The 11,705-nt window shown below is 41.6% G+C and overlaps 1 protein-coding gene across 1 annotated transcript; it reads right to left on the reverse strand.

Annotated features, from left to right (window-relative positions):
* Positions 1–921: 921 nt before the first annotated feature.
* LOC148028304 (microbial Terpene synthase-like protein 1) lies at positions 922–2,082 on the reverse strand. Its single transcript, XM_087689941.1, has one exon. The coding sequence runs from the start codon at positions 2,080–2,082 to the stop codon at positions 922–924; it is 1,161 nt and encodes a 386-aa protein (XP_087546067.1).
* Between the last annotated feature and the right edge of the window lie 9,623 nt (positions 2,083–11,705).

The following is an 11,705-nucleotide window of genomic DNA, read 5'->3' on the forward strand; positions in this document are numbered from 1 at the left end:
TGGTGGGGGGGGGGAGGGGGTGAGGGTATAGGAGTGTTGGAGTACGGATCAGAGCGGTAGCATGTCCACACTAATCTTTGTGTACAACTTTTTCGATTGCTTTTATTATAGCCCAAGCTCATCAGCTAGAGCCCTTACAATAGCTGCAAGGAAGCCTTGTATAGTAGTATGGCTCACAAGAGATGTTGGAACACCCTTAATCTGATCTTCTCATGACTTATTAGGCCTTGTGGAAACATTGCTACAAAATGTAGGTTTAGTGGGGGGGTTGGATGCGAGGGTTGGAGGCGGAGGCGGCTAGGGGAGGGGGGGGGGGGGGGGGGGGGGGCGTTGGAGAACGAATGAGAGTTGTAACATGCCCACACCAATCTCTGTGTGCAAGTATGTACAACTTTGTTCGGTTGATTTTGTTATAGCCCAAGCTTATCAACTAGAGCCCTCCCGAAACTACAAGGAAGTCTTGTATAGCAGTATAGCGATGTTGCCCCCATAAAAGATATTGCAACACCCTTAAACTCCTCTTTATGAGACTTATTAGGTCTCTTGCCATGTATGATCTTATTGTCATGTGGAAAAGTGACAAAGTTCCCTTTTAGAGACCGAAAAGTTTGTAATTTTGTTGGCACGGGTTGTGAGGAATCACCAATGCTATCATAAATATCTACTTAATAAACAGTAGGTAACATTGTGACATTTAAAGAAGGGCCAACATGGCCTTTGGAGACTAAATTGGCATATACAACTGATGCAGTACAGAAAATCCTCATTTTCGATAAAGTGGGTGGGTGGGTTAAGCTACTCAACGCGAGGTACTCACCTTAATCAAGTGCAGGCCTCCGGCTACCCAATTGATGGATAAGTAAACGGCGAGGGGCCCACATAGAGAGAGAGACAGAGACAGCGCTACTCAACCCGAGCCTTCTAATAATCGTAGCGAGCACTCACGGTAGTGTAGTGCAGGACTCCCGCTAGCCAATTGGATAGGCCTTCCAGATAATCGTCCATGCGCGGCTCTTCCATGAGCTCCGGGCATGACGTGCGGATGTCGTGCATGAGACGGACGCACTCTGCATCCTTGTCTGCAATCTCTTGGCACACCTGCAAGACGACTGACTGCAGCAAAGAATTACATTCACTGTTCCTAGCACCCTGATGAGGCAGATCCAGATTGCATGAGGCATCATTTTGATCATATTGTCGACGCTGAATGGTATTGAAGTACATGACAGGGATGAGGTTGACAGTGTCGCCCTCCAGCCATTCTTTGCGGAAGGAGAGGAGATCATTGACCCAGCTCATGTGGAAACAGACGTGGTGGTGGAGGGCGTGGAAAAGAGGGTGGGACAGAGTCCGACCGCTGAGCTCGATACCTAGAGAGTATTCCAGGATGACGGCGCAGATTCCCCATCCGCTAGAGGCTTCTCGGATGGACTCGAAAGCAACGACGTCAGGCAGGGAGCCGGCCTTTCGGTGCTCCACCTGGCGCCGCGCCGCATCTAAGTAGTCGTCCAGGGAGGCCACGAAGCGGGCCTGCAGGGCGGGGCTCATGTGAGGGCACATGGCGCCCCACCAGTCTCGGGCGGCGGCCACAATTTTACTGCACGTTTCCGCATCGTCCATCAGCGTGCCTGTGGTATCTCCGCCACCGACGAACAACCCCATGATGACAGCCGCCAAGTGCTCGGCGGCGGCCGGATGCACTCCCATCTTCTCGGGATCATCCAGAAGGTCGTCTAAGATGAACAACCAGGCAATGAGCTTGACGATGGGCTCCATCCGACTACTCAACCCGTTGGCGTACCCCAGGCATGCCAGCATGTGAAGCTCGGATTTCACCGCCATCTGCACGTCAGCTACTGCAGGCGATTTATCGCTATGATCATGATTGTTATGGTTGAGCACCAGCGTCCCGAAACGGGAAACCAGCCACGCCTCGCACATGCTTTTCAGGCTGTCCGAATCCGGGTGCATCAGCCACGGAAAGGAGCATGCTACTTGCAGGGCCCCCGGCGACAGTCCCCCAGCACCTATCATGCTCTCCAGCTCTCTCACAAACTCCGGCTTCCATAGAATGAACTCCATGTCAATCCGTCTCTCGGCAAGCTTGCACTCGGGGACTAATGAATTTGCCCGTTGCAATAAGGGACAACAAAGAGTAAGAACCTTTTTGTTGTTTTTTTTTCTGCTTGGGGAAAAGAGAGAGAGAGATGTGTGTGTGTTCACGCGCGTGCCCGGGGGGGGGGTGGGGGGCAAGCTCACTTATACACATGGCATCTCCAATCCATGTAGGCCGCCAAGGAGGGTAAGAGGCAAGGTAATGGCAAGACGTTAAAGACATTGCAAACGAGCAAGGTGAGGTACCATGGTGTAGCCATGGATATGAACATCCTCACATGAGTTCAACAACATGGTGTGGATATGGATGCAGTTCAATAAAGTGTTCGTAGAGAACTAAAGCCTTTCTTGGAGAGGAAGAATGGTTTGGTAGAAGATGAAAAAGAGATGTAGAGTGCTTCTTGTCTTTGCTGTGTAGTATATTGCACAACATCATATATGTTTCTTCATAGTCAAAGTGTTGTGTATGGAGGATCTAGAGTGAGGAAGAATTTGGTAGATGGTTTCTATCCACAAACAATGAAACAAATTCCCTCCTCTAGTATACGTTTGCAAGTGAAAGGCTTCTGCTTTGTCTTGGTGGTATCAAAGCAGAAATGAGATTGGATACTACCTTTGTCAGTTGGATGCAAAGGTAACTATATGTATATGACATGTCCTATCTTGGTCTCTCCAATTCTCCCTAAATGATGCCAATGCTCATGACTGCACAATGTGCGTCTCGAGGGGATCACCTTATAGAATCCCTTTATATAATGTGTATTCAAATCTATGAATCTCGAAGGCAATAGTTATATCCCTTTTGTAAATCTAAAATTCGAATAGTGAGCATTTTCATGGCTCCTTATGTATAATTCACATTACAACATGATGTATAATACTTTAGCAATGGAATTTTTGATATAATCCAAGATGGATATTTGGACATGATGTTAATATTATGAATGTTATATAGTAGCACTATGATATAGATCCATACGCAAAAAGCTCCAAGTTACACATGTCCAAAGCATGTCCTGTACAAAATATGTGAGGTTATTTGGTTGTCATACATGCACAACTTGTTGTACTCATTCTAGCTTGTTTATTTAGTGTTCAATGTTCAACATTCTTGCCGTTCTTCTCTCTCTTTTTCTCTCCCTTTTCTCCGTGTTCATCATCTACAATTAGTATATGCATACACTTTTGCATCACTACTCTATGACATGGTATAAGAGTAGGTTCGAGGCTAATCGAAGCTTAAATAGATCTAAAGAGGAGGATTCCGTATGACACAAAGGCTATGTTTTGAATGTGCAGGTGCAAGTGAGAGGGAGGCACATTAACACATGGCTAGAGCAAGCAAAGATATGTATAAAAGGAGTCTTCTTTCACTACAACAAAAAAGCTCCATAGACGCGCTTGTAGACGCAATATTTGAATTGTGAAAAAAAATGACGGGCGCGTTTATTAACGCGTCTATTTTCACGTCTACAAAATCGCGTCTGAAAGCGCGCTTATGATCAGAGTTACACATACACTTAGACGCGCGTATAAACGCGCTACGTAAATATATAATCATATTTATAAAAAAGTGGACATATTCATATTGTGCGTCTATACAAGCGTGTATCTATGCGTCTAAAACCGCGTTTACTTTGAAAGTTTTTTACGAGAATAGACGCACATTTATCCTGCAATTTACACGCGCTGATAGACGCGCAAAACAGAGGTATGAAAAACAAACCAGCCACATGCTCTCTGGTTTTTTTCCCCCCATCAACATCAAATTGTATGCTTAGGAAAAATAGAGAAATATTATTTCGAAGATTGGATACTAAAAACAAAACAATGTATGTAGCACACGAAATTTCATATATATAGATGAAATGTTTTTACATTATGAGTTCTAGTGCTTATGACGTCATGGTCGCAAGCAGTAGCTGAAAGTAATATATATCAAAAATGAAAATTACAAGCCAAGGGGAGGCATGCATGCATAGGGATCCTCTATATCTCCTCAGAAGAGGTATCATCATCGCTACCACCACTGCTGCCTGTGCCGCTGCCGTTGCCGCCACCGCTACTGCTAGTCCCCCCTTCACTATCCTCAACTGCATCAGGGTTCGCCTACACAAAGGATTAAGGTATATAAATACCATTACAAACAATAGATTAGAGTTATCTATACTTTACATGTAAAAAATAAAACATACCTCTTCTGGTGGTGGAATCCTCATGGCGCAATTATATTGCTCCTCCGTGATGAGTCCCTCCTCGTAGAAATGTTGCCAAGTGGATGCCCGGTTATGACCTCGATGGTAGCCTACCTCTCTAGGAGTAGACATCCTACCAATGATATGATACTACAAAACAATTTGAACATACAACGTATTAAAACACACTACATAATGAAATGAAACAAATTACAAAATTTAATTTTTAAAAAAATCAAATAATACTTACAAACTCAGCCTCCCATGACTCCCTGCCACCTGATCCATAATGCAATGATCCCATGGTTGCCATCTGGATACATCGCGCCTCTGCATGCTGGCGACTTGTCATTTTCTCCGTTGCTCTCTTCTTGGCCTCTTTCCACTCCTTGCGGTGGCAATTGAGTGGTTGGCCATATCCAGGGCGCCCCTGCTCTTGTCTCCGCAATGACTCCTTGGCGCGCGTCATAAGGTGAGACCTCTTATTATGAAGCGCGTCTCTCACCTTTTACCGTCCCCAATCATCTAAGAATTGTGAATTCTCGGGATTAGGGTACCTTTTATGTGCTGCCCGTAGCACCTCTTGCCACAAACTATTTTTTTGGTGCTTGAAGGGAATCATGCAATCTTTGTATATGGCATGCACGACACTCCTCAAGTAGGCTATCACTTCCCTCCCCTCAAAGTCATGCAAGATACCACCAACATCAGTGATAGAGTAGTACATTTGTGGAGGTTCACCTCTCTCATTTTCCGGTGAGGGTGATCGAGAGCCACCACCTAGGCAACCCCCACAAAGCTCTCGACCTCCTCGTCCTCCCGCACCACTCTCCTTCCTCCCTCCACGTACACTACCCTCTACCTCACTCGATACACGTGCTTCTGTAGATGCATGTGCTTCGATCGATCCATGTACCTCAGCTAATCCCTGTGTAGGCAAAGATGTGATAGATATACCAGACATCACATTGAAAACGTCCTCTGCAGTGGGAGGGTGACCAAGATAATTGGTCATCTCCCCCATGAATTGCTCCTTGTTGAATGGGGTGTTGGAGGATCTAGGATTCCACATCTACACAAGAAAAATCATATTACCCTGTGCAGATAAAACATATTACATACAACGTCTATACATGCGTCTCTGTGCACGTCTACACCTGTGTCTATGTGAGTGTCTATCAGCATGTCTCTGTGGACGTCTGTCAGCGCGTGTATTTCCGCATCTATAGCTGCGTCTACATTGTCATCTAGACGCGTTGACAGATGCGCACAGTCGCACCATTTCTTCTCAAACTTACTTAAAAAACAAAGCTAAAAAACGTCCATAGATGATAAGATCCAGCATGTGAAGAGAGAGACAAACAAACAAAGAAAGCAAACAAGATTGAGAGAGCTGAGAAGAAGAACTCAACTTCTTTGCTTGTTCCAATGGGTGGTAGCGGCTAGGTTGCAAGCTCCTTGTCCTCCTTCTCCCTTCCCTTGGTAAGTTGCTTCAATCTTGTTCCCTTCCTTGTTGTTTGGCTCTTGTTCTTTACTCTTTGGCTCTTCTTTCCTCCTATCCTCTTTTTACTTTTATTTTCTTGCCTCATTGTCTTCATAAAGTGATAGATAAACACGAGTAGTGATGTTGAGCTCGAACTACAGAAAACGTGCAAAAAACACAGGAAAGTACAGGTTTGAAAAGAAAGCCACAACTTTTTTTAAATTTTTCTATACTTGCGTGGCGCATCTATCACCGCGTGTATATGCACAGATAATTTCTGTTACACGCGCTTGCAAACGAGTAGGAACAATTTAAGGAATCAATGCATGCATTTAGGGAATCAATTGACCTATGTGGTGACATATTGCAAATGCACAAGTCAACCTTTGATTTATATATACATCCAATCATCATGCCCTATCCAATCACATTTGTATAGGGCATGATTAGATGTATATAGGGCATGAAATCACATATATGTAATTAGCTTTGAATAATTGAATGTATATTTGTAATACTCAGAAAGAAGTAAAGTTGGTAATGTATATCATATCCTATGCATGTATATGTCCTATACATGTATATCATGTTGTATATACATGTATATCATATCCGTATGATCCTATACATGTATATCATGTCCTAGTGTATGATCCAGGTGTAATTATGTCGTATATACATCCAATCATGCCCTCTTCAAAAAAATACTAGTTGTTAAGAGGTTTGGTCATATTCAGGTAACCTCTTGCTTGCATGATATACCATCTTCTTCATGGTTTGTGACCTTTAGGAGTCTAAGTGTGGCCCACACAATGGACATGTATGATAACTTGAGGTAACCAGACCTGTCCCAACATGTCTATCTAGTGAATACAAACTTGAACGAGCTATGATAGATATTACCAATGAGAACGAAAGCCTACTTACCTGAGCACTCTTCGAATCCCGAAAAGTCATGCATGGTCCACATGAGAAAGGCTTGAATATTGGTGGATCGTCAACCATCGCGCTTGTTTATATCTTACACGGTGACCCCCTCCTCCCACAAAATCTTAAGCTCATTGACTAATGGACGAAGATACATGTCCATATTTTTGACTTTGTAGCGGCCAGGAACAAGTGAGCTAAGGATGAGATGTCATTTCTTCGTCAAAAGCCATGGAGGGATATTGTAGTTGACAATGACTATAGCCCACAAATTGTAAGAAGTTGAGCGCAGACCCAATGGGTTCACGCCATCGATAGGCAAGACCGAGAGGAAGATTCCTTGGCTCTTGGGCAAAGCTTGGGAAGGTAGAGTCAATGTGGCTCCATGCGTGTAAATCCACTGATATTTATTGAACTCCAACTGTGGGCCTATTCTACGCATGCCATGTTGTCAAGCTCTTTATGTCGGACGTACGAAACATGTGGTTTATGCGGGGGATAAGCAGAAAGTTTCTAAGAAAAATTTTAGGGATGGTTTTCCCTTGCAAGTCCTATCGATATCTATGAGCACCACACTTTGGACATGTCTCCATAGTCTCATATTTTCCTCGAAACAGTATGCAATCGTTGATGCATGCATGGAAACAACTCGATCACACTTGTATCGGTCCACCCGTATTTTGCTTGCACACTTAGGAGTGCAAGCAGTGTCTTCAGGTGAGATACTTGGCACCCATCATATAATGGTATGGATGCTTCCTCTCTAAGTAGATCATAAGTCTTGACATCGATGGGCATCAATGCATTGATCATTTCCTCCATCTCAAGCTCCAAGATTGTAGGTAAGTCTGGAAGGCTGCCTGTCTCCTTTGGTATTGATGGTATAGATTGGGTAGTACCTTCCAAGTGGTGGATTGGCTTAGGCACTCCATCCATCGCACGCCAACAAACTCTTATAACTAGCTGCAAAGGGTGCACTCCTCCTTGGAACAAGACGTCACCTCCCTGGATAGAAAATTTGTCAGCCACACCTAATGTTTTTGTATATGGTATTCAATTAGCTTGCAAATACAATGCATGATTGATATACACTTTTCTTACCGTTTGCTCAAAATCTGAGATCGTTTGATTAATGATCTCAGATTGAAACTCGCCGAAGCGTCGTACGTATTCTATAGACAATTGGCGTTTTCGTCTAATTTTCAGCTTACATTGAGAGCAAGGACATGGGACTCACTAATTAAGATATGCCTTGTGATCTTGAACATCAAGACCTTCATCGTTTTCTATTTTTTCTATGTTACAAAAAATAATCACTACCACTACAATAAACAAGAAAAGAAGAAAAAACAACAACAACAACAACAACAACTACTACTACTACAAACAAGAAAAGAAGAAAAAACTACTACTACCGCTACTATAACAACAACAACAAACAAGAAAACTAAACAACAATAAACAAGAAAAGGAAAAAAACTACTACTACTACCACTACAATAACAAACAAGAAAACCACTACTACCACTACTACTACTATTACAACTACTACTATAACCACGACTACGATGACTACGACTACCACAACAACAAACCACTACCACTACCACTACCACTACAATAAACAAGAAAAAAAGACAAAACAACAAAAAAAACAACAACTACTATTACCACTACTACAATAACAAGAGACAAGAAAAGAAGAAAAAACTACTACTACTACTACTGCTGCTACTACTACTACTACTACTACTACTACAAAGAAAAAAACTAAACAACAATAAACAAGAAAAGAAAAGAACTAGTACTACAACAACAAATAAGAAAACTACTATTACTACTACTACTACAATCACGACTATGACGACTATGACCACGACTACGACTACCACAACAATAACAAACAAGAATAGAAGAAATTAAACAACAACTACTACTACTATCACTACCACTACTATTACAACTACCACAACAACAACAAAAAAGAAAATAATAAATTAAAAAACAACTATCACTACCACTACTACAACTACCACAACAACAACAAACAAGGAAAAAAGAAAAGAAGAAATAAAACAATAATAGCAATAACAATAACCTCTCCCTCCCTCTCTCTCTTCCTCCCTTCCTCCCTCCCTCTCCCTCTCTTTCTCTCTTTTCCTATTATGTTTAATGTTTTCTCCCTCTCTCTCTCGTTCCTTGTTTTCTTTTCTCTCTTCCTCTCTCTCTCTCATTTTCTCTCCCTCTTTGAATACACATGATTTTTAAAAGAAAATGAGAAAAAACAAAAATAAATCAAGAAGGAACAATGCACTTACCGCAAATGCCCGAGCATGGATTTGGCAGCTCCTCTTCACGACGGCGGCTCCTCTTCACCCTATGTACATTTCCTCCTCTTCTTTGCAAACGGCGGCGATAGCGGTGAGAAGCTGTCCTTCTCCCTCTTTCTATCTTTCTCACCCTCTCCCTCTCAAATGCAAGATGGAGTTTTCTCTCCCTTTCACTGTCTCTTTCGTTCGTTTGCGCAAAATAATGCACTCGGGTTTTGGCCCGTGTTTTTTCATATGAGCACCGTCGTTATACCTATATTTTGCATCGAAAAGTAGTCACTATGCCTCCATATCCTTGTAGTGTATGCATCTACTAGTGATATATTAGATTATGATAATGATCATGATAGCTATGTGTAGAAAGAAAATAAAGAATCATAGAGCCTTAGTTGACTAGAAATATCATTTGGTACTACACCTATAGTTAGCCCTTAGACTGGGAGACTAAGGAGTAGCCCCATATCTTCAGGTGGATCTACAAGTGTTGCAAGCAAGGACAAAGGAAAGAAGAAAGTGTTCTGGATGGTAATAATGCATCTACTAGTCATTTGGGGTTTGATGGATATTCTAGTGGTTTAGAGAGTTTAGATGATGAGCTTGGTATTCCTTTAGTCAGGACACCAGGTGTACAGAGAGCACATAGTAATGTAAAGGCTCCACTAAGTGATCCAACAGTACGAAGGTCTACTAGGGTAAGATATCCTATTAAAATATTTGGTTTTGAAGGTCATGAAGCTTTTCATTATGGTTATATGGTAAAGGTGGTTGAGGATGTTGAGACCACTTGTTTTGAGGATATTATTGGTCATGCTCATTGGGATACAATAATGGATGAGTTGATAGCTTTGCGATTTGGGACCCTTGTCTAAGGGAAAGAAAACTATTGGTTGCAAGTGAGTTTATAAAGTCAAGCATAATGCAAATGGTTTCACTTAGTATGTTTAAGGCTAGGCTGGTTACAAAAGGCTATTCTCAAACATATGGCATAGATATAAAGAGACATTTAGTCCAATTGCTAGGATGGCGATTGGATGTGTGATTGCTTTGGCAGCTGAAGGTTGGAGTTTGTAGTAGATGGATGTTAAGAATTCCTTCTTGCACGATGAATTACAAGAAGAGGTGTATATGGAGTAACCAACAAGTTATGAGGATTTAGAGCATCCTACATATATATGCAAGTTAAATAAGACACTCTATGGACTGAAGCAAGCACCTAGAGCATGGTCTTACAAGATGGGATAGTATCTTGTCAATATTGGCTTTTATATTTCCGATGTTGATCACTCACTTTATGTGAGAAGGGAGATACATGTTTGGTCATCATAGTCATCTATGTGGATGACTTGATTATTACAGCTAACAGTGATAATGGGATTACTGAAGTTAAGGACTTCTTGAAGAAGTTTGAGATGAAGGATTTGGTGCACAAGTCCAACAAAATCAATGCTCCATCTCTCAAAGGGCAAAGTCATAAGAATAGGATTAAGCGGTTGCTTACGATTTTTTCTAAAATTGTGTATTTGTAGATACATAACAACACTTAACATATGCAAAAGCATCTTGAAAAACCATCGGCCACCAATAGCTAGCATATAAGGCTTTTTGGATAATGAACCATCTAGCAAAATGGCCTCCATATGCTGAATCATGACATTCCTCTAGAATAAATGGTACCTCATTAGGCACTACACAATGACAAGAGTTCTCATCCATAGCTTTCCTATATAAAAGGCCTCTGATTACTGAAAAGTGAAGTGCTTGTTGATTGATCTTCCTCTTCTCAGATCTATAAAGAGTGTTCACCAGGTTGCATGTTGATAAATAATGCATAATGGACACATACCATGACAAAATAGAGGTTGCATCAATTTTGCACAAGTCCTCACAATCGCTAATATTAGCCCAGTCTTCCTTAGGCTTACCAAAATCTACTAGATACTCTACGATATCCTACAACTTTGTTGTCTTGATCCTAATCTCATAGTCAAACTCCTGCAAAGAAATCAACCACTTGGTTAGTCGATCAAGGGGTTGAAGCTTGTTCAAGCAATCCTTCTACCTTGGTGAAGAGCACTACTTTCTCATAAAGAATATAATTTCTAAAATTCTTAGTGGTAGATACCATAGCCAAGCGAACCTTCTCCAAATAGTTGTAACAAAGCTCCAAAATTTTCAACTTCTGGCTTGCAAATACAATAGGATGATAAAGTTGTGAATCCCAAATTTGGGATATGAAATAACTAATATTACACCTTATCGCAACCATGAATATATAGAAAACCTCACCCATTTTCGGAGCTTTTAAAATTGGAACTTTGGATAATTCCATTTTAACATCTTCAAATGTCACTTTGCATGCTTCTGTCCATTCAAAAACATGACTATGAGATAAAATATTCATAAAGGGTAATGATTGTTCAACCAATGCATTGATGAATCGATGATAATATCCCATGAATGAGACAAAACTCTAATGTTTCTAGGGCAAGTGGGTTGGCTTAGAGCCTTAATAACAACCACGTTTTCAAGGTTAGTGGCAATACCAGCCGCACTCACAACATGATCCAATACCAAACTATAAGGCACCCTGAATACACACTTTTGAGGATTCAACGCAATGTAATACTCACAACATCGCTCAAAGCATGCATGTAG

Source organism: Lygodium microphyllum, chromosome 12 (assembly GCF_053477565.2).
Source record: "Lygodium microphyllum isolate KBCC chromosome 12, Lygodium_microphyllum_v1.1.10, whole genome shotgun sequence".
Lineage (NCBI taxonomy): Eukaryota > Viridiplantae > Streptophyta > Polypodiopsida > Schizaeales > Lygodiaceae > Lygodium > Lygodium microphyllum.

Coding starts and splice junctions, on each gene's coding strand:
- LOC148028304 (XM_087689941.1), bottom strand. CDS start 2,082: ATGGAGTTCATTCTATGGAAGCCGGAGTTTGTGAGAGAGCTGGAGAGC.